The 23,297-nt window shown below is 48.9% G+C and overlaps 1 protein-coding gene and 1 long non-coding RNA gene across 2 annotated transcripts; one reads left to right on the top strand and one right to left on the bottom strand.

Annotated features, from left to right (window-relative positions):
- Window positions 1-8,406: 8,406 nt before the first annotated feature.
- Window positions 8,407-11,679, bottom strand: LOC109770915 (uncharacterized). Its single transcript, XR_012188207.1, has 2 exons — window positions 10,334-11,679; window positions 8,407-8,620 (listed from the first exon to the last, which is right to left on the bottom strand). It is a non-coding gene; the product is annotated as an uncharacterized lncRNA (long non-coding RNA).
- A 1,856-nt stretch (window positions 11,680-13,535) lies between these two features.
- On the top strand, window positions 13,536-16,334 carry LOC109770914 (uncharacterized). Its single transcript, XM_020329629.4, has 6 exons — window positions 13,536-13,873; window positions 14,005-14,129; window positions 14,829-14,925; window positions 15,062-15,171; window positions 15,707-15,781; window positions 15,973-16,334. The coding sequence occupies exons 1-6, from the start codon at window positions 13,804-13,806 to the stop codon at window positions 16,021-16,023; spliced, it is 528 nt and encodes a 175-aa protein (XP_020185218.1). The 5' UTR covers window positions 13,536-13,803; the 3' UTR covers window positions 16,024-16,334.
- The last annotated feature ends 6,963 nt before the right edge of the window (window positions 16,335-23,297 follow it).

Raw genomic sequence — 23,297 nt, forward strand, 5'->3', positions numbered from 1 at the left:
ACATGGAAAATGTAAAGGTCTGTTCATCGCAAACCTCTACCATCAAATCGTGTAATGGAAAGAAAACCCCAATGGTGACCAAGTACAATGAAATGAGATATGCGACGTGAACTAGTGAGTAACACATGTACAATGTGGTTCCTAAATCATCGAGACCTTGTGTGCGCAACTTTGAACTGCTATTCTCTCGCAAGGTGATTCAAAATGATCATGTCTTAGTCAACCCCAAGTCTACATCGCCACATGGCAAATTCAAATGTGAGGTCGAACTAGTGATCATCGATGGAATAAGACATAATCTCTGCTCAATATTGTCCATGTCACATGGAAAATGTGAAGGTTCATTCATCTCAAAGCTCCCCCGTCAAATCGTGAAATGGAAAGAAAGCCCCAAGGTGACCAAGTACAAGCAAATGAGGTTTGCGACGTGAGCGAGTGCGCAACACATGTACAATGCGATTTCTACACCATGAAGACCTTGTGTGCACGACTTTGAACTGCTATTCTCACAAGATGATTGAAAATGATCATGTCTTTGCCGATCCATGGACCAGCTCGCCGTCCAGCTTGCGGCAAGGTGTGTCAAAAATTCATTGATAAAATCTTATATACACAACAAATAATCCATTGCTGATGCTATCTATTGCTACCTATGTCCCAAAAAATTTGCATTCCTTTTCTTGTAATTTGTTTGCTATTTAAATTTCCTTTATCCATTACACATGCTATATAATGCTAGTCAGACTATTTTCAATGGCCATATTTTTATCGACTGAACACATTCGCGTTCACGTACTTAAACAAAACCAATTGGTTGTCACTCATATCGTAATAAAAGATGACCAGTGAATATACGAATCAAATATAGTTGTAAGGGTCCCGCTGGTGCATCTGTTTGAAGAATGAAACATTATACGAATGCAAGTTAAAATTCCAAATTCATGAGACACACAACTTGTCCTTGTAAGAGAACACTGATGTTATGTATTAATAAAGGATTTGAGTTGATAGTTTACAAGGGATAAGATAAAGAAACACAAACTTTTTTTCTTGAATACGCACGAGTGTGCGTATCATATCTTAAAGGAGAGGGGGGGGACCCCAACCATGAGTTGTACACGGCGTTTACACAAGCACGCACGCCACCCCAAGTCGCCCTATAGAGACTACTCGCCATCGGCCCACACACTCATAGAGAAGACCTCGAAGTCACCTTGTAGAATGCCCGCCTGTTTCCAAGCCACGCACTCAGAGGCTACTCTATGAAGAACGTGCTGCGTGTCCGGTCTCATCCCGCTGAACACTATGGAGTTTTTGTTTCCACAACTCCCACATGACTAGCAAATGGATGGCTGGAAGGGCCTTGGCGTGTCTATCGGAGAGGGCAGGCCTCGTGCATCACTCCATTAGCTCGTCTTTCACCAATGGTTCCCCACCTATCGTGCCCAAGGCCTGGCAAATCTTGGCCCAGAACTCCCTTGCAAACACGCATTGAATCAGGAGATGATCGATTGTTTTGTCGCCTTGGTCACAAAATGGGCAAGCGTCTTGGTGCGGGAGGCCTTGTCTTGCTAGCCTATCCGAAGTCCACACTCGACCTCTCAGGGCCAACCACGCAAAGAAGCGGCAGCGTAGAGGTGCACACGAGGACCATGTGTAAGTTGCTGTTGGTGATGTCTCGAGAGCTGCAAATTTCGCCGCGTAGGCTGACCTTGCCAAAAACAGACCATCTTTCTCCCATGGCCATGTTAAACGGTCTGGCTGTTGCGTGTCCAAGCGTACAGCGTCCACCTGCTGGGGCACAGTTACAACTATATTTGATTCGTAAAAGTCAGCTTATGTGAATCTAAGTATATTATTAAGCCAGACATAGATTCATAGGTTTTACTGTAGGTTCAAACTTAGTTGGGTAGGGTTTTTTTTTCACCGGTTGTGGCATTTTTTTACCTTCTTGATTACTTCTTCAGCTCTGGGCGAGCTTGTTCTGGACCGCAGATCATTTCAGATACTTTACTTAATAAAGGAGCTGCATGGATCATTCTGATGCAGAGGCCGGGGATGATACTCCTTTTCTATAACTTAGTTGGATAGGTAGGAATGCCTTTTGGTGCCTCAACATCTTATTATCTGATTTTATTACAAGTCATTCTTTGTTTTGTCACCTAAATTATAGTCCCATTTAGTTATGTTTTCTGCTAAAATTTTATTCATTCCTCAGAAACTTTCCGAGTTGGTCAATAATGCGTACAAGGATGCACATCAAAGGAGTGTCCAGGTGCGAATCCAGATACTGCTTAATCTCCAGAGAATGCAAAATCGAATTCTATTTAAATGGTCTCGTATTAGTGCCTGCAGGCCATGAACGAGAGAATGGCTGACTTGGCACAGAGCTTAGGAATGCCTGATGGCCTTGGCGACGGGCTGAAGTGATGTCATAATAATTCTTGAAAGGTTTGAAATACAGTTTTCTCAATTTTGTATACTAGCTGTGCGAGTCATCTAATCAACCCCCACTGCGAATTCAAGTAATCCAAGGCTTGTTGGGTCAATCTCTTCTGTGCTTCAGCCCAACAATTTATTAAGCGGCCATAACCATAATATTCGGGTGTTTCTAAAAAAACATAATATTCGGGTGTGCAAAGTCCAGAAGACTGAAGCCGAGCCTTCGTGTTTAATTACTGAACATCACGAAGGATATGGTCATCATTTAATTACTGAACATCACGAAGATAAAGGTGTTCAACATTTGCTTCTCACATTGTCTCGCAACCTGAGGTCTTGTTTTGTGACAATTCACAGCCACGCTAGCTTACTCCCAGATCGAAATCTTTCGTGTGTTGTCTGCACCGATCAGAAGGGCTGTTCCAAATAGGCTTACCTTTGGGCGAGAGAAAAGTGGAAGAATTTGCTTCAGTGAGGTCGTTTTTACTGAGAAGAATTCATGTCAGTGAGCTTATCAAAAACGAAAAGATGGGATTTTTTTTTAGGGAAGATGGGATTGTTTAACACTGTATGAAACGATCTACATTAGCTGAACATGCATGAAGGCTAATCTTATGGCAGAATTTGATTTTGTCGTTCTCTATTCATGGTATGTGTGAATGCGTACCAAAAGGGCTGTTGGACAACGCAGAGGTGCATCGAACCTTCTTACATGCCAAGCCAGAATGTTGCCAGTACAGTTCATTCATCACGTTTTTCATGGAAATCATATATAGGACATATGAAGCTTCAGATTTCTTTATCATTCAAGCTCCCAAGATTCTTTGCCGTGTTTTTCATGGAAACTCTGGGAAGAATTCAATTAAAAAAATGACTCCAACTAACAATGGCGCTTTGCATTGCCCACTCCATTTTTAGATGACAATGAAGGTCTTAACCATCAAGGCTTGAAATGAGTACGAGCATACCTCACAAATTATTTATTTTTCCCAAAACCTTATACACTGAGACATGCTTGCTATAACCTCACATTTCAGTTCACAAGCCAGAACAATGGCTTTAACTACCCTGGATCATTCTTAACTTGATGAGAAATTCCTGAAAATTTGTTACTCACATAGTGATATGGACTAGTTAGGCCTCTTAAGTGTAACAGATTAAGAACTGAACTACAATGAAACTTACAGCAAGGAAACCAAGTTCAAAAATGTGTAACTCCCATACTCCTTAACCAAATTTAGAGTATAAGCACTGTAAGAAAAGATCAAACAAAACACTAAAACTTTATCCACTTTCCCTGTACAGATTCTTCCTCTAAAGTATTTTAAAATGCCAATCAACAAATAATACTGTAACTGAAACTGTGGCAGTCTGCGGGACAGAGAGTGGATAAGGGAGGAGCCGAGGAGAAAAGGGAATGGACGCGAGCCACGTTAACAGGATTCTATAAAAAAAATCGGTTCCGGGTCAGGAATAAGGAGATGTGGGTAGTGTATACTCCAAGTCTCTGATATATTAGTCTGTTTATTGCAGACTCATCTTTGTTGAGCCGCGTCTGCATCGCAATTTGACTATATTGAAGACCGGATGAATACATTAGAGACTCGTCTGGTGTAAACGCGTCTCTGATATGTCATTAGAGACATGTTTTAAATCAGTGTCTCCAAACATGGTGTCTTCTTTGTTAGTTTCTTACATAGTGATTGCAACAGACAAATTAGGACGAAAAAGAATAGAAACTTCACTTAATATTACATGGAATAGGTGAAGAACAGGTTTCCATCACGTAAACGGTGTAAATTGCAGTAAGACGACGTATTTCTCTACTATTGTAACGAAATTGAAACATCGTACAAGGTCATATTTTTGTAGTGAACCAGTCACTAGCCGTGTATTGTTTCACCTACTCATCGGTGAGCAAAACTTGTTGGCAGAGACACTAGAAATCAATCAAGAATCTCGTTTAGTTTGTCCGGTGTTCGTAGTCTATCTTTGGTGTTTTGGTGAGTAAAACACTCGAAGCTTGGCTACGATCACGAAGCCTATGCGGTGGTGCATCCTCTCAAGTCCGTAGTTAGTCCTGTTGGTGTAGGTCATCCTGTAGGTTGATTGCTGTTGCATGGCGTTCCTCTGCTTGCTATCGCTGCTGCCTTTGAGTGTGTTTCGCTTTGCTCCTTGTATCAGCCGCTTGTTTCTATTTGCTTTTCCTTGTAAGTTAGTGATTTTGTAATCCTGGCCAGTTGATGGCTTTGTTAATTCAAAGCCGGGCTCTTCTTGATCCTTCGTTCTATAATAAAAAAACACTCAAAGCTCCTTGCAAAAGTAGGACAAGTTTGCTGTTTTATAGTGGTTCCAAAGGCGTGAAGCATTCATGCCATTTTGGCACAGTAATATTGTTGGCCATTGAAAACGCGTGAGGAAGCACAGGATGCATGCTGGTGTCACGGCGGTTGTGTCAATGCATGCAAGACATTATGAGTACTATAAAACAAGGGAGCTGGATAATGTTTCGATCATATGTGCTTACAAAATCTCAAACCATGAAAGTTCTCAGGTGGATGAGCGTCTTACAATCCTTGATATTGCTATAGCGCAAGAAACCTTGACGCATGTATATACAGCCAAACAAGTGCAATAATAGTTTGGTAGTGTCGATTGCGTTCTTAAAGGAGAATGAGGTAGTGGAGCCAACCAAGATGAAGAAAAGCTTATGGAATTGTGAATCTCCAGAAGTCAAGGAAATTTGTTCCGGGTCTCTGAAGGGGGTCATCGATGGTGCACTTGGTATTTTGGGAAACTGGGGTGCCAACGTTCTAGCACCCACTCAGCGCCCCCACCCACCCACCCCACCCCCCCCCCCCCCCCCCCCCCCCCCCGCGGAAATTATACGTTCAAGGCCATCACTCCCATCAATGAGTCCGATCACTCCCATCAGTGTACAACAGTGTTGCTTCTCGTTTGTGTTTACTTACCGTATGTTGGGGAAAAATGTAATACCGTCAATGTACAACTACGTGTACCGTCCCAAGCTCCATTATATGTCCACCTAAATATCCAAGGAATGATTATAACTTGGAGGTTTATGTACTATTTATTGATACGTTTTTCCTAGTCATCAATCGTTTGGAATTTTTGTCTGTTTCAGTCCGTCGGATAGGCTGGCTAATTGTGCATATGATCAAACCCAACTGTTCATGTATTGTTCTTGATGAGCACAAACACTCCTCTCGCCCACAGATTGATATGAAAGTTAAACAATCCCTCTAAATATTAAAATTCATTTTGGTACCTGCAAGGCGGGGTATTTTTTAAAAAAAATTATCAAAATAAATTGGAAATAGAATAAGAGATATTATTTCTGTAATAGCAATGAAACAATAAAACACCTTCTCTTCAATTGGCGTGCCAAAGCAATCTTTTTTTAACATCAGTACAGACGCAATCGCTCATACATACGCGCATACACTCGTCCCTATGAATGCACACACGCGCACCTTACCTGTATGAGCACCTCCGAGAGACTGAGCCGGCATGCATCTTAAAATTTGCGAAGTCACCGTAGGCGCCTCGTCGTCGACGGGAACGTCTCCTCCCACTGAAAGCACATCGCCGAAAATCCTGAAATAAATTCAGAAATAATGCGAGCACCAGGACTTGAACCCTGGTGGGCTGGGGATACCACTGTCCCGCTAACCACCCAACCACAGATTGAAGAGTGGTACGTATAGCTATGGGTTTAACCCACTAGATCGAACATGCTAGAAAATTAGTTCTCAGGAGTTAATATTAATGAAAAAATGATCATCCTAGGCAGCCGCTCTATGTTGAACCATTTGGCGATGACGAAATGATATAATGCTTAACACTTCTGCATTGGTACAACCCCCTAAACACATCAATGATGCAGCTCTCTTCATACCCCTTCATAATAAAGGGGTAGTATAGTCTTTTAAAAAAACGTCGCCCACTTTCTAACAATAAAGGCCTGTCAGGTTTTTAGTCTGCCATGGGCCGGCCCAATAGTGAGTGTTTACCGTAGCGCTGAAGAAAACCCAAAAATGGTGGCGCACCAGCGGGTTTGAGCGAGTTGATGGTAGCCACTAGAACCAGCGTTTTGCTGATGCATATGGAACCCGGTTACTTATAAAGTAGTATGATCATACTGTACAAATCAAACAGACAATGTACGACCGGGCGGGACCCTGTAGCAAACCGACTGAGGGGCTATTCTAGCTAATGCACTTTTTTCTCAATTTTTGAAATGTTTTCTGCAAACACGAACATTTTAAAAAATAAGAAATGATTTTAAAATTTTGAACTTGTTTTGGAAACACAAACATTTTTTCAAATATGCGAACCTTTTTATTAAATACTAGAAAATTTTATTGTTTTCAAATATAGTTTATAAATTTCGAGAATGTTTTGAAATTTCGTAAAATATTCCTGTTTTTGAATTTTCATTCACAAATTTACGAAAATTTGGTGTTTCAAAAAAATGGTAAATTTTAAAAAGTACGTGGGTTTGCAATTTTTTGTTCAAAATTTTTATCAATTGCGCGGAATTTGTTTGATAATTTTCAAAAAGTTTTCAAGTTTGTAAAATTTTCATACACAATTTAAAATTTGAAAATTATTGACAAACTTCAAGAAATTGTTAGGACATAAGAAAAGGTTTATGTTGATTGATAATGGCGGAAATTGCAAATAACAGAAGCAATCAAATTAGGAAAAACTACATGATCAATGATGCATCAGTTTGGCATAATCTGCACACTCCTCTCAACTGGTGTTTTTTTGGATCGAGTGGCAGGCTCGATTAGCTATCACAGATTCTGATTTTGAACTGGTGTTTTTTGGAATATGGATAAATGACCCCAACTTCCTTGTAACAGCCTGACACAGACATAGGAGGCATTCATGTCAGGTTTCAACGACTTCCGACACCATTTACATGGTGCGACACATCTAGTCATTTATCGGCCCTTTTTCACCGAGAAAATATAAAACTTGTCCAAAATCCAAATAACTTGGTATGATGCCTTGATTTGGTCATAGAAGCTCATGGAAATATTTTGGGGCCATTTGAAGATGTCGAAAAACATCGAGCTTTCAAACGGACCCGTCCGGCTACCGAACACCTTCCGTGGAACATGGTCTATTTTTTGACATCCTTGAAATGACTCTTAACTTTTTCAATAAAGTTGCCATGCCCATGATAGGCCTCCATGTCTGGTTTGGACAACTTTCGACATTGTATGCAAGTTGCAACACATCTAGCCATCTATCGGCCTTTTTTAATCGAGAAAACTCCAGAAAATGCAAAACTTGTCGAACACCCAAAAAAACTTGGCATGGTGTCTTGAATTGGTCATGTAAGGCTATGAAAAAGGGGGTCATTCCAAGAATGTTGAGAAACAACGTGCTCTCAGACAAAGCTTCTAGTGGGTGTTCGACATGATCTCCCCCCCCCCCCAATCTTCAACATGCTCTGTCTTTGTACATCTTTGAAATGACCCTAACCTTTTGCCACCAGGTGGGCATGCCTATGGTAGGCATCCATGTCAAGTTTGGACTTTTTTGACACCGTATGCCAGTTGTGAGACGTCCCACCATTTACTGGCCTTTTCTGACCGAGAAAACTCAAGAAAACACAAGTCGAAAACTAAAACAACTTCTCAAGGTGCCCTGAATTGGTCAGATAAGGCCATGTAAAATTTTTGGGGACATTTCAACGATGTCGACAAACAATGTGCTCTCACACGAACCCTAACGGGGCTCGCGGCAGTCTGACGAGCGGGCTGCCGAACATGGGGGAAGATAATGGAGATTTGCTGCGGCCGGCTATAGACTAGTCAAGGATATCTGTAATCCATGTCATGAGAATGGATATTTGCCAGCGCCGTCCGTGGACTAATTTTACCTTAGTCCGGTATAGTTTTTTTAGTTAAAAATTGTTCAAAAATGTAATGAATTTCGTCTAGTTTATATGCGATCAGCCGTATCTGTATGAATTTCGTCAATTTAGTTTAAACAAATAGTGGTTGAAATGTAGGACGTCGATAACTCCCGACCGTTTGGTCTGGGAGCACCCGAGACCGAACATTTGGTTTGGGGGCAGGAGGGGCATCGATCGAACAACTCAGTTCGGGAGGAGAACGCACCAGGCCTCATCTTATTCCTGTGAAAAGAAAAACGAAAAATAAAGCCCATATTAAGTTATAACAAGTAAAAAGCCCAGTTTTTCTGTGACTAATAAACACTGGTCTTTTGCACAAAAAAATTGCCATGGACTTTTGCCATTCTTTAAAAAAATTGTCATGTTCAAGTTTATGTTTTTAAAATGGCGCAAAAAAGGAAGAAGTTGCCATGGAAATAAATTAAAAAATGTCATGGCTACACAGGTATATTTAAGATGGTACGTAGTAACATTTGCCATGTTCTACACATGTAATTTTGCCATAATATTTAAATTAAATTGTCATGCTCTTTACAATAAATTTGACATGGCAACTTAAAATAAAATCTGCAATGGCAACTTAGACTAAAATTTGCCATGTGAAATAAAAGTTTTTTTCTCTCTGCTAAATAGATGAAACACCAGCAAGTGCTAGATCTTTCAAAAAAAAAATTTGCCATGGCAAAAAATGTAGTTAAATTTGCCAGGGCAAAAATGGAGTAAAAATTGCCATGACAAAAAATGAATTAATTTTTGCCATGAAAAAATGGGATTACTTTGGCCATGGAAATAAATTAAAAATGCCATGGCTATACATGTATATTTACCGTGCTACATAGTTCAATTTGCCATATTCTGGAAATGTAAATTTGCCATCATATTTAAAGAAAAATTCACATGCTTTTTACAATAAATTTGTCATGGCAACTTAAACGGAAATTTTTTTCCATGGCAACTTAAACTAAAATTTACAGTGTGAATAAAAGTATTTTTGCCATGGCAAAAATATGGAGTAAAATTTGTTAAACAAGGGCATGACAGAAGCTGTGGATGTTCTTAACATTCACAAATTTTTCCATCGTCATTAATTTTTTTTGCCATGTTTAATTATAAAATTTGCCATGCATCGTAAACTTTATTTGGCATGGTCATTTCCTAAAAATTGCCATCGTCTTGGCTAAAAAAATATGTTGCCATGCAAAATACATGAAACTAAAAAATGTCGTGGTCTGCAAACTAAAATTGCCATGATCAATTCTAAACTTACCAAGATCAAATAAAATAAAGTTGCCATGGTTAATTAATGAGAAATTGAAACTTGCCATCATGTGTGAACCAAAAATTGCCATGGTCAATTACTAAATTTACCATGATCAAATGAAAAATAGAGTTACCATGGTTAAATTTAGAATTTTGCGATGATTCCTGAACTAAATTTGCCATGGTTTTTTTGCCAAAAAATTGCCTTCGCCTTGGCAATAAAAGTAAATTAGCCATGTCAAATAAAAAGTTCAAATTGCCATGGCAATAAAAAATGTTTGGCCATATCATGCTCGATCAATGATTGTAGACTTTGTTTCTTCTTCAATTGCACTGAACTAATCAACCAAACATGCATACAAGGACTAGATGGATCACTTCGACAGTAAACTGAACATGACATTAACGAACCAAAACAGAGATTGTCTCAAGCAATCGATTAGATTTGATTGAATCAACATGAAAGCAACATCAGAACAGGTGGATTAGCAGCAATTATAAATGTCTGATATGCTTGGCACTCTGTTCTACTAGTACTGAATTGCAGTGCAAAAACACAATTGACACAAAAGCATGGCAGAATACTGAAACAACATTGGTGGACTGGATAGATCAATCAGACTTGCGGCTTCAAACAAAAATCGCAGCGATGAGATGGATGGATGCATCGTGTACCTCCAGCAAGCCCCAAATGGAGGGATCAACGGCTGACGACGGCACTCGGAGCAAAAGCGGGAGCGGCTGCACAAGAAAACAAAAGCGAAAGCGACCGCCACCGCCACTCGACGTCCTCCATAGCCGCCAGCTCCCCTCAGCGACCGTGTGCGACGACGGGAGCACCCAGCCCTCGGCCCCATCGCTAGCCGCTCCCTCTCCTCGAGTGTCGCGGCCGCCTCCATATCTACCGGCTATGTAGCCGCCTGATGCAGCCATCCCACATCCTCGCCGCCGTACCCGCGCGACCCGGCAAAGCGACGCCACGAACGGGTCCCCGCTGACCAGGCCGCCGCGCCAGGATGTGGGTGGCCAGGGCGACTGGCAGCGCCACGCTGCTCGCACTCCCGGACGCGGCATATGCGCGCGCGTGGTGTCGGACGGTGCCCTGGACGTGCAGGAGGAGCTCCCAATTCGCCGGAATAGCTCCTGCCGGTCGCTGCCCCCTCCCGCCAGCCGCATCCTCGCCGCCGCCTCCTCCCGCTGGGCCGCCGCCGCCTCCTACCGCAGGGACACAACCTTCCCGCATCCTCTCTGCCGCACTAGCGCGCCACCCGCCGCCGCTCCAATCGCCGGAAGAAATCGCCGATGTAACCACCGGGAGGATAACGTGAGGCTAGACTTGGGGGAGTGGGTGAGGCAGTGCTCAGGGGGAAAGGATAAGGTACCCGGTGCGAGAAAAAACCGTTCGCGTGAAATCGCCTTCAACCCGAACGAGTGCATGTGACGACGTGGCAACGGGAGACCATCTAGATTCGTGCAGCGGCTATAAGACTAGTCACAATGTGAGTAACTTAACTAGTAACATCACACATTTCAATACAAGATTGCTTATGTGGCAGCTAATTAATGAGGAGAGAGGGGTTTGTGGTAACTTAGCTAGTTACTGTAACATTACACATTTCAAGACATAATGAGTCTATAGCCTAATAAATGAACTCTTTCATGATACCACTCATATGTTACTACCCACTATGGAGGTAGTAACATAGACTAGTAACATCGGCAAGTTACTACTCTATGTTACTCCCCACTGTGAGCAGTCTAAGCACGTTCGGCTCCAGGCCCAGAAACTCTGAATGTTCGGCAGTTATTGATCCCGGAAATGTATGCGAGCAAGGCCGGCCTCTAAGAGCAACTCCAACGGGGCGACTCAAACGGACGCGCGCTTTGTCCGCTTTTTGTCCGTTTGGGTTGGCCAGGCGGACGTGCGCGTCCGCATTTTAAAATGGGTCGGCTTGACCGCCCAACGGGAAGGCCGACCCAAATGTGCTGGCGTGAAAAAAAAACAGGTTACACGAAATAAACATAATTAAACATAAAGTGGCCGGTCAACCGGCCAAAGTCCACCTAAATCTAATAAACATTAAAAAAGTCTGCGCCCGCCTGCTGCCGCCCCGCACGCTGCCCTAGACGTCGTCGGCCTTGCCCTTGCCCTCGACGCCGCCGTCGTCGGTGAGGTCGATGAAGACCGGAGCAGGGCCAGCCCACCCGAACGCCGCCTGGTACGCTGCCAAGGCAGCCTCCTCCGGCGTCTGCTGGGGCGGCGGCATTGCGGCAAGCCGCGCGCGCTCCTCCTCCTCCTCCTCGAGCCGGAGCGCCTCCGCGTCGCGTTGGAGCATGGCCTCGTAGCGCATCCGCTCCTCGCCGTCGGCCTGCTCCTGGCGGAGCCAGTGCTCTTTCCATCGCTCGAGGTGGGCCTCCTCCTCCTCCGGCGTCGCAGCGAAGTGGACGGGAGGCGCGCTCACCCACTCGCGGTACTGGCCCGTCCACGAGTAGGCCTCCTTCGGCCAAGTGGGTGGAGGCGGGGAGCGCTTACGCAATGGCTCCGGCTCCGGCTTGGGCTGTACGGGCGGCGACGATGGAGGCGGCGGCACGAAGAGCGGGGTGTGGACGGAGTCCCCTGCCGCGACAGGGCAAGGGCTTGCTCCAGCCCATCCCAGTGCGCGTCCTCCTCGATGCGGCTAGCCTCTAGCGCGTGCTGTAGGGCCTCCTCGAGGGCGGCTTGGTACTCCGCCTCCGCCTCCATGTCCTCCGGCTCTACCTCCGGGGGCGGCGGTGGGAACGGCGGCGGGACGGCGTCGACACCCGAGCGCCGTTGCTCCTCGTGTTCGAGGGCGAACCAAGCCTCCCAGTTAGGAGAGTCGGCGGCGTACTCGGGCAGCCGACGCTGCTCCGGCGTGAGCAGCGCGCGGCGCCGGCGCACCTCGTCGTCGTGCGCCCGCTGGGTCCGCGGAACCGCCGGCACCGGGATCCGGTTTGGATCCAAATGCCAACGGTGCGGCAGCGTCACGTCGGGGTAGGGGAGGGGCTACCTGTACTCCCAGTGCCACCGCGCTTGGTGCACCGGGATGTGCAGGCGCCCGCGTTCAGGGCGGAAACGCGCCGGCGGTGGAGGGGGAGGGGGAGCACGGGATGACGAGCGGCGGGGGTGCCCTTGCCCTTGCCATTGCTGCTGCCGAAGAGGCCCATGGCGCGCACTAGGGTTTGCGGTCGCCAGCGAGGAAGCAAAGGGAGTGGTGGGGGCCAGATGTGGACGGGAGAAGTGGATGAGGCCGACCCCGCCGCACGCGTGATTAAAAAAGGACGCGCGCACTGGCTGACGCGTGGGCCCGCTGTCGGTGGTCGTCATAAATAAGACGACCGGTGGCGGTTGGGTGGCCGCCAGGTAGGGACGCGGCGGACGGCGAGGAGACGCGCGGCGCGGACGCCAGGCGGACACGATTTGAGTTTGGGTCGGCGCGTTGGGCCGCCACTTTTGTCCGCGCCGACTCAAACGGACACGGGCGGACGAAATGGGTCGCCCCATTGGAGTTGCTCTAACATGAGTGTTCATGGACTGTCCGCGGATAGATAACAAAGCAAATTTGCAGAGCGTTGGAGATGCCCGGAGTATAGCGGCAGAAGGAGGGAAAAAAGTCGCGGGAGTGAGAACCGCCCACCCACTTTGCCTGCACCGCACCGCACCGGGGCCGGGTCCCAAGTGGCGTGCCGTGCAGCGCAACAGGCAGGGGCCATCCGATCCGATCCGACGGTGACGGAAACGCGACCACCACGAGGACAACGGCCGCGTTGGCACCGAAGCTCGTAAATGGGCGGCGGTCCCGGTCCGGTCCGGGTCGCCATCGGGCGGCGTTGCCTGGCGATCTTGACGAGATCACCGGCAGCGGCACCACCGATCCGATCCCCCTCGGAGACTCAAGAAGATCGGTATAGGTGACGGACATATATGCGGCCGATATATACTCCCTCCCTGCTCCGCACGCCTCCCTCCAACTCCAAGTCCCAAATCAACCACTCCAACCAGGCCGGACCGATCCCCTGCTCCAATTCCTAGATAAATCGGCTTCCGCTTCCGCAGTCCCCTTCCTCGCCCCACTAGGCCTCGACTGACGCAGCGAGGGAGAGCGGATCGGCCGGGGACGGCGGCGATGGGGAACGCGTCGTCGATGCTGACGCAGTACGACATCGAGGAGGTGCAGGAGCACTGCAGCTACCTATGTGAGCGCCCGCGATTCGCCATCAATTTCTTCCTGCTCCGTCAATTTCCCCTTCGATTTGGCGGTGATTTGATCGATTTCTGACGCGTCTGAGTGTTTTCTCCCCCCTGAATCGAACGAATCGAATCCAAGTCTCGCAGCAGGAGATCGTGTCGCTGTACGAGCGCTTCTGCCAGCTCGACCGCAGCGCCAAGGGGTTCGTCTCCGAGGACGAGTTCCTCTCCATCCCGGAGTTCTCCACCAACCCGCTCTCCAAGGTCCGTCTCCCCTCCTCCTCTCGTCGTCGAGGCGCCGAATTTTGTTCCCCTGTTCGCTTTGTCCCTGTCGTGCCAGCTCCAGATGACTCACTGACTTACTGACTGGCTGTAGTACTAGCGCGTGCCCACGAAGCAGACCCTTCTTGTTCTTATGCGCTGTCCTTGGATTATACTGTACACAGCACTTGCCTGTACTACTATTTTCCTACTAGTATTGTCTACAGCTCTGTCGCCAGACATGCACTTAATACTGATTTGCATAATAACTGGGATTCCTCAGCAAGAAGTTATAATTGGGAAAAACTGATCAGGGTTCCCCACTCAATCAAGGAGCTACGTGCATCTGAAAATGCTATGCCTGTTGCCTCACAGAACCTGCACGCAATCAATCGATCGGCATAGGGAGTTTTACCACGGTTTAACACATGTGAAACCTGAATATCTCTATGAAGCCAAGCATCTTCCACATCTGCTTGGAAAAAGCCCTAGCTATCTTTGATTTTGGATACCAATGGAACCATATTTTTCAGTAAACAAAGGCTTATCAAAGTTCAAAGACTGGTATAATGCTTTTGCCAAATAACATAGCCTGTTGACTTTCTTTACTCAGTTTGACTGTTTTAGTTATATTTAGGAGATTCGGCAGTGTCAACTATGGACATGAGACTGATTTTGAGCTTCCATTTCTTCTATCTGCAGAGGTTGTTACGTATGGTTGATGGATTGAACTTCAAGGAATTTGTTTCTTTTCTCTCTACCTTCAGCGCAAGGGCCAGCCTTCAGCAAAAGATTGAGTGTAATGCTCATCACGTTTCTTTTCCTCTTTTTGCTGTCTATCTTGAAAGGAGTATATGTTGGTTTGGGTCTCTCTGATCCTTATGATGACTAATTTGCTGGTCTGGTGTTGATTTAGTTTGTGTTTCATTGAACAGTGATATTTAAGGTGTATGACATTGATGGCAAGGGGAAAGTATCCTTCAAGGACCTGGTAGAGGTTTTACGGGACCTAACGGGCTCATCCATGTCAGAGCAACAAAGAGAGGTTCTCATTTGATTCAATCCTGCATTTGATTGCATATTACATTCACTTGCAAGTACACTAACTAAATCAACAAGAACAAATGTGGTTCTTTCCTTGTTTCCTTTTCAAATAATTAGTACCCTGCCATCATAAACACATCAATTGTGCATAACTTGTTTCCAAAGTGAAGGGAACCCTGACACTAAATTGTAGGTTTCTTCATTGCAGTAATGTTCAGAGTAGTATGCTTTGCAGTGCAAATTCCTATGTTGATATTTACTACTCCCTCTGTTCGTAAATATAAAGAGCATTAGCTAGAAAATATAGCTTTGTGTGGAACCAATCTTTGTGCATCTAAGAGCTCAGTAGCCAGATTTCATGATTTTTGTAGATCCACAAGACATAGCCTGTAATTAGTGCCCTCTCTGACCATTTGCAGTGAATAGTTTTGCTATCGTTTTGAACTTGATGCATAATATTCTTTTCAAGCTTATTTACAGCACTATTTATAATCTCATCTACAAGTACTAACACTATTTGAGCTGATGCGTTTCAGCAAGTACTAACAAAGGTGTTGGAAGAAGCCGGGTACACACAGGATTCCACGCTAGCATTAGAAGATTTCGTGACGGTACACAGCTAAACCTTGTTTTCCATTCTTATCATGCTGTGGCATATTCATCTGAATAAGGAAAAGCATAGCAAATCCAGTGTGTCTACTACTAGTACTCATCTATGAACTGATTTTACAGTTCTATATTGCTCTTGTTCCGTACTGCTGGACCTAAAGCGAAACTAAACTACTTTGTGACGCGGTTTCAGATCATCGACCACCCTGGCCTGAAGATGGAGGTGGAAGTGCCCATCGACTAAGTGAACGGCGAATGCGGATTTGAGCAGACGAGGACGCAAGAAGCTCTCTCTGTCTGCTGGAAACAAGTGTCCATAGCCAATAGAGCGTGTGACAGAATAGAGTGGGAGCTCAGCGTTTGAGCTCTTGTGTGCCTGTCTACACACATGCCCAAATCTTACTAGTTTTGTTAATAGTGCAATTCAGCGTCACTTTAGTCCATTTTTCTTTCTGGTTTGAGGGGATTAATTATTGCATGCAGTGTCATTGTAGAGTGAATCCTGTTACAGTTTCCAGACTTTGAAAACAGACTTGGGACTTGTTTACGGGATCACTGATGCGGGCTTTACCATGGTCTGGTCCTTCACCACGGGAGGCCAGAATTTATACGGAAAACCAACCATCTTGGGTTCATATGAACCAGATACTTGTAGCTTCGGCCAAAGTTCGTATGTAGGATCTGAAATTTTGTGAGAAAAATCATGAATGGCAACGCGCAACATGTGAAAATTTAGAACTTAAATATAACTTCTGCAGAACAAGTTATGCTGTACTTTTCCTGGCTAAAAAATGGTCACATGTATGCGTCTTCATATCCTCAAATTTTATGATTGTTTCAAAAAAAGTATCTGAAACTTTTTCATATGCATTTGCTTAGAAATTCGTTCCAGCCATTAGGTCATCTCCAACGTGGACCCCTACTTTGTCCTCAAATGTTTGAATTGGACGGTTCGAAACATGGGCCCTTAATTTGGGTGGGGCGTCCACGATTGACCCCAAATCGATGGGCGGAGTAGGGGAGCCTGGATGTACTCTATGTTTCAAACTATGACAGCCTGGACCCATTCATTTTGATCGACAGATGCCTTGGTTTTTCACCGGCCGCCTCCACTTCCCAGTGCTTCCTCCTACCCTTATCTCTACATTTTAAGTTGTCGCAAACCTCCCCTCGACGCGCCCCCACCTCACCCTGCACAAGCCGTGGCGAGTTGGTGACTCCTTAGCAGCGATCCCTCCACCTTAGATGCTCTACTTCCTCATCGCCAGCACCACAACGTGCTCCAGCCATTGCGTGCCCCTCTCCGATGCGTAGATTGTGTTCATGCTACCGCCGCCGTCAATGAAGAGGAAGCACACACCGCCCCATGCCAAGAAGGGCCAGACTCACCGCTTCTCCTCCAAGCAAGCGTACGTGGAGGAGTGTGCCGCTCATCTCGCCAACTGTGCAATGAAGATTGGGCGTGATCTGGAGAACTGGTTTTGCAGGTTCGTACCGTGTCATTCGTGGAAGGAGCAAGAAGTGGGGAGCGACATGAGTAGACCGTTAGGCGCTCCTCCTGGAGACGGCTCGGGCGCCTTGCCCCGGTCGCCCAGGGCTCCGGCCGGCGAGGGCTGGGAGGTGGTTAGGAGTGGTGCTGGCTCCTCCCCGGCTTGGTCGCGGCGGGACGCGGCGGTGGGCTCGGTGGTGGCGTCAGTAGGAGGTAGGTTCTGGGCGTTGGCAGGAGAGGAGCCGGAGGATGCGGACGGCGTGGATCTGGAGTCGGAGGCAGGGCGGCCGGTGCCTGAGGGCCCGTCGTTTGGTGATTTCGTCGCCTACGCGCAAACCGAGGGGAGCGGCGCCGCTGGGGCGCGTCGTCGTTTCGCTCCGGGCGGCCGGGGACCGCGCGCCGTCGCTGTTCGGGCCTGGCAGCCCTCGCGGACCCCGGTCAGGGGGGCGTCTCCTGGAGATGCCGCGCGGAAGATCAGGTCGAGGGCGGCGTCCGCGATGCTCGCTCCAGTGGCCTCGGAGGCTGAGTGGCCGCGCCTGCCGTCGCAGGTGGCCGCCGGTCAGGTGACAGAGGCGGAGGAGGCGGCGGCAGGGCTGTTGGCGGAGGACGATGGCTCTGTTTCCTCGCAGGCTAGGGTTGGCACTGCTGGGCCTGGGGCCGTGGTCGGGCTAGTGGGCCGTGGGCCGGCCCCGTGCCTGGGACGGGCGGCGAGGGTGTGTCTTGCCTAGTGGGGCCCACACATCAGCCTGCGGGCGGTGACCTGGTTACAACTGGGCCGACTGGCCCGGATAGGCCCGCGCCAGCGTTTCCTAGGTCTAGGCCCAGCCACGGCACATATTTATGGCTGCGGCGCGGCTGTCTCGCCCCCTCGCTAGGGTTTCCCGCAACCAGAAACGAGGTGCGGCGCCTTGCTCACCTCGCCAGATCCATTCGCCCCACCCCCCTCCTTCGCTTCCCATTTCATTTGCAGCGGCGGTGATGAGCGATCGGCGCATGGAGAAGAGGCCGATGGAGGCCCAGGACCTGGATGGGGAGCGGCGGCGGGAGAGAGACCTGCGGGAGAAGGCGTCGAAGGAGATGCGCGCGAGGCAAAGTGGTAGATCCGACCGCTACCAAGAGCAAGTGGGGCGCGAGGGGGATTGGGGTCCTCCTCCCCCCTGGTGGATCCAGCAGCAGGAGAGAAAGAAGAAGAAGAAGGAGATGGCGCGTCGGCGGGAGTTGGAGCGGAAGCCAATGGATCACCCTAACTGTGGTGGTGGCCATGGGGATCCACTGGCTAAGAGGCCCAGGGCGGCTTCCGCCCCCCTGACGGTGCCGCTCCTCCCTGGATCGAAGGGTACGGTGGACGAACCCATTCCAGTGGAGGATGTGCCGAAGGCCCCGGAGGTGGAATGCTTCAAGTGCGGGCGACTTGGTCATTTCCAGTCGCAGTGCAAGTTCAAGCCCTTGTGTGTGCTGTGCAAGGAGGAGGGACACGCATCTGCGCACTGCCCGACGAGGGGTCGGCAGCCTTGTTTGCAGATCATGGGTAGCGCAATTTCTGGGGAAGGTTTCTTTTGTCTGCAGTTCGAAGAGGAGGAGGAATCCGAGGGTCCACGGCAGCTCTCTGTTGGCAACGCCGCCATCCTCTCGGCTGAGCCTGGACGTCTGAGCCTGCGGATTCTTATCCAGGAGCTCAACCACATGGTCACGGGGGACTGGGACTGGCAAGTCACCCAAGTAGGAGTGGACGATTTCATGGTGGTGTTCCCTTCAGCGGATCTCCTGCATATGGCTCGGACTAGTGGCAAGCTTTTCCTTTCTATCAACGATATCATTGCTAGGGTGCGTGATGTGGAGCAAGAGGTGATCCCCCCGATGGTGATGCCAGAAGCTTGGGTGCGGCTCTACGGGATCCCTGAGAAACACCGCAAGATTGAGCGAATCAAGGAGGCTTTTAAGATGCTGGGACGCCCGATCGTGGTCGACGAGCTTTCCCTCATAAAGTTGGGGCCTGTGAGGATGAAACTGGCTTGCAAGTCGCTGGCTAAACTTAACGGCACGGTCGAGGTGTGGTTTAATCAAGAAGGGTACTAGATCAAGGTGGAGGTGGAGCGGCTGCCGCGGAGGCTGGGGGACGGAAGTGGTGCGTCTGGGGCGGGCCCATCCGCCCCCCTTTCAGAAAGCCAGCATGGTACGGGCGGGCAGCTCAAGCTCAAGCCCGGGACAGCCGCGGTGATTCCCTCCAAGCAAGTTGTTAAGGGTGCGACAACGGGCAATTCTGGGGCTGGGGTGCCCCAGCAGGTGGCGCCGGGCGCGGGAGCGGCCCCGGCTGGCCAAGATGTGGCGATGGGCGAGCTGACTGAGGAGCCCGAAGAGAGCATTCCAGATACTTCCATTGACACGGAGACTTGAGAAAAGTTGGGTGTGCTCGCTACTCAAGACACTGCTGTTAGTTCCCCCCCCCCTCGCCCGCTCCCTGGATTAGTCCTTCGACCAGTACGGCTCCAACTTGCAAGTTCCAACCAAGCCTGTGCCCTTGCCGCTGGTGTCTAAGGAGTCAGACCCTTTGACTGCCTCTCCAGCGCGCGTAGGGGGCTCGGGGTCTGGATGCGAGGTTACTGACCTTACCCCGGCCTCGGGCAAGAGGATGTTGAGCGGCTCCGGGCGGCAGGCCAAGAAGACAGCAGGGAGGAAGCCAGGGAACAAGACGGTGACCAAGGAGGCGGCGGGTGCGATCGTTGCGCTGGGAGGAGAGCTAGGAGCGGCTCTGGAGGCGTCAGGGCCGGCGACCAAGGCCAAGCGTTCGAGGGAGACTCCGGTGGCGACCCGGGCTCCTAGCGCGCGCCAAGGCCAAGCTCGGGGACTTGTCCTCGTTGGAAAGCGCCAAGCTCCGTGCTGCTGACAAGAACATGGACGTGACAGGTAACCCTACCCCCTCTTACAAGATCTTAAATGCCTTCTCTGACGTCCATCTAGCTGAGATTCTTCACGATAGTGGCGTTGCACTAGATTCCTCGCCTTTGGATATCATTCCCTTAGTTCGCGCGCGTGAAGATGCTCAGGCCGCTCTTGCGGCTGCTGCCGCCCGTTGTGCGGCTGTGCAGCCCGCAGACGGTCAGGCTGCGGTACCAGTAGGGGCTGGTGCAGTAGATTTGCCCACCGAGGAAGACGAGGCCGGGGTGGCCTCGGACTTGCCTTCTTCCAGCCGTGCGCCGGCAAGGAAGCGTGTGGCCAAGGCGGTGAGCTCTCGTGGAGTTCGCCTGCGTAATCGGGTTATCTGATGAGATACATCTTCTGGAATATTCGCGGATGCGGCCATGGGGGGCGGCGTACGCAGCTCAGAGAGTATATGTCTAAAGAACACATAGATTTTGTAGCGCTCCAAGAGACTATTAAGGCAGATTTCACGTTTAGAGATTTAGTGGCGTATGATCCTTTGCAGCGTTTTGATTGGTTTTGGACCCCTTCCATGGGGCATTCTGGAGGTCAGCTGATGGGTTGTAATAGAGATATTTGTGATGTTATTGCGTGGGAGCCGGGTTTGTTCTATATTGCAGCCACTGTTCGTCACCGGGTATCCATGGCTACTTGGGTGATTGTCAGTGTCTACGGGCCGGCGGACCACGCGAGGTCTGCAGATTTCTTGGGGGAAATCACAACCTTGGTCGGGGCCAAGCGAGCGGCCAACTTGCCCGTCGTTGTGGGCGGGGACTTTAACTTAATCCGCTCGGGGGCGGACAAGAGCAATAGCAACATTGACTGGGCTAGGGTGTCCCTTTTCAACAATGCTATTGCGGCCGCGGCTCTTAGGGAAATTGCGCGGACAGGTGCAAGATACACTTGGACTAACAAACAGCGGGTTCCAGTGCGTTGTGTTCTCGACCGTGTTTTTTGTTCAAGCGATTGGGAGGCCCTGTTCCCCCTCTGTACCTTAGTGGCCGAGACGCGCATTGGTTCAGATCATGTCCCTCTAATTCTGTCGTCAGGGGAGGACAGTAGGCGTCGCAGCCATAGATTTTTCTTCGAGACGGCGTGGTTCGAACACGAGGGCTTCTGTCAATTGGCCACGACTCGTTGGGCCTTGATTGGAGACCAGGTGGGGTGCCAAAGAGGACCAGTAGAGTTCTGGTCCTCTGCGGCTGCGGCTTTGCGGGCTTTCCTCAGGGGATGGGGGGCCAACCACGGCAGCGAGTCCAAAAGGGAAAGGGAACGCATCGTGGAAGAAATCGCGAGTATAGACGCGCAGGCGGATGCCAGACCTTTCTCTGGCGACGAATGGGAGCACCGCTACTCTCTGGAAAACCAGGTCTTGGTTATCCTTAGAGCAGAGGAGGAATACTGGCGACGTAGGGGCGGAGTCAAGTGGGTCGTGAAAGGTGACGCCAACACCGGCTACTTCCACGCGTACGCCAATGGCCGTAAACACAAGAGTACCATCCTAAGACTACAGTCGGAGCATGGGACTCTGGTGTCCCATTCTGAAATCGTTAAGCACATCTTCGATTTCTTTGTCGAGCTGTTGGGAACAGCCGAAGAGAAAGGTTTAAGTCTTAGGGAAGACTTATGGGGCCCGGAGGAGAGGGTGTCTCAACAGGAAAACGACGCACTCATGTTGTCCTTTACGCCACAAGAGATTGACCTAGCGCTTGCGGGCATGAAGAACGACACGGCTCCAGGCCCGGATGGCTGGCCGGTAGAGTTCTTCAAAAGGTTTTGGCCTTTCCTTAGAGACCTTTTCCAAGCTATTATTAATGGCTTCGCCCTCGGTACGGTTGACCTCTCGAGACTTAATTATGGGGCGATCTGTCTGATTCCCAAGGTCAAAGGGGCGGATACAATCAAGTTGTTCCGTCCGATCACGCTCCTAAATGTTCCCTTCAAGTTATGTGCCAAAGCCTTCGCCTCTAGGTTAGCGCCGGTTGCCCAACGAGTAATCCATAAGAGCTAGACCGCTTTCCTTAAGGGTAGAAACATTCTTGAAGGGCCTATTGCGCTCATGGAGATTATCCACGAGTTAAAACGTACACGTGGACAGGGCGTTATCCTAAAGCTCGACTTTGAAAAAGCGTACGACCGCGTAAACTGGGAGTTTGTGCGGGAAGTCCTCCTCAAAAAGGGATTTGAGGCGGGTTTCGTACACCGGATCATGCATCTGATCTCGAGTGGCAACACCTCGGTTATTGTCAATGGCGAAATGGGGAAGTTTTTCTGTAATAGGAAAGGGTTAAGACAGGGCGATCCCATCTCCCCACTCGTCTTTAACTTTGTGGCAGACGCTTTGGCAGCTATGTTGTCCAAGGCCAGCGAGGCTGGTCATGTTAAGGGTCTCGTTCCACACCTCATCCCGGGTGGTGTGACCCATTTACAATATGCAGACGATACCTTGCTTTTGTTTAAGCCCGACGACCATAGTATCGCCTCGATTAAGCTTTTGTTATTAGCCTTTGAGATCCTGTCCGGACTCAAAATAAACTTTCTTAAAAGCGAGGTCATCACCATGGGGATGGACGACCATCAAAGTTGGCGTGCCGCAAATCTACTTAATTGCAAGCTTGGGAGCTTTCCAATAAAGTATCTGGGGCTTCCTATATCCCATCGCAAACTATCGATTTCAGAGTGGGAGCCGCTGTATGGGAAGGTGGCCAATAGGGTAAGCCCGTGGCGAGGGCGTTTTATGTCTTCTGCGGCAAGGCTCATTTTAACTAACTCGAGCCTCTCTTCCCTGCCCCTATTCACAATGGGGATGTTCTTATTAGCTGATGGCGTGCATGCTAAGCTAGATACACCGTGATCCCGGTTCTTTTGGGAAGGAACTGGCATCAAACGGAAATATCACCTGGTAAAGTGGGCTGCTGTCTGTAGGCCAAAAAAATTCGGAGGTTTGGGGATCCTAAACTCCAAACTTATGAACGTAGCCCTACTGTCCAAATGGTGGTGGCGGCTTGCCCAGAACGAGACGAGTCTCTGGGCTCAGCTGCTAAAGGCTAAGTATTTCGCAAATGGGAATCCTTTCAGTGCCCCGGCCAACGGCTCCGTGTTTTGGAAAG

The sequence above is a fragment of the Aegilops tauschii genome, chromosome 6 (genome assembly GCF_002575655.3).
Source record: "Aegilops tauschii subsp. strangulata cultivar AL8/78 chromosome 6, Aet v6.0, whole genome shotgun sequence".
In the NCBI taxonomy this organism is placed as follows: Eukaryota; Viridiplantae; Streptophyta; class Magnoliopsida; order Poales; family Poaceae; genus Aegilops; species Aegilops tauschii.

Excerpts from the sequence above, each read along its gene's own strand:
- LOC109770914 (XM_020329629.4), top strand. The coding sequence starts at position 13,804 with ATGGGGAACGCGTCGTCGATGCTGACGCAGTACGACATCGAGGAGGTG. Across the intron at positions 13,874-14,004 it reads GGAGCACTGCAGCTACCTAT|TCTCGCAGCAGGAGATCGTG; the intron begins GTGAGCGCCCGC and ends ATCGAATCCAAG. Across the intron at positions 14,130-14,828 it reads CCACCAACCCGCTCTCCAAG|AGGTTGTTACGTATGGTTGA; the intron begins GTCCGTCTCCCC and ends TTCTATCTGCAG.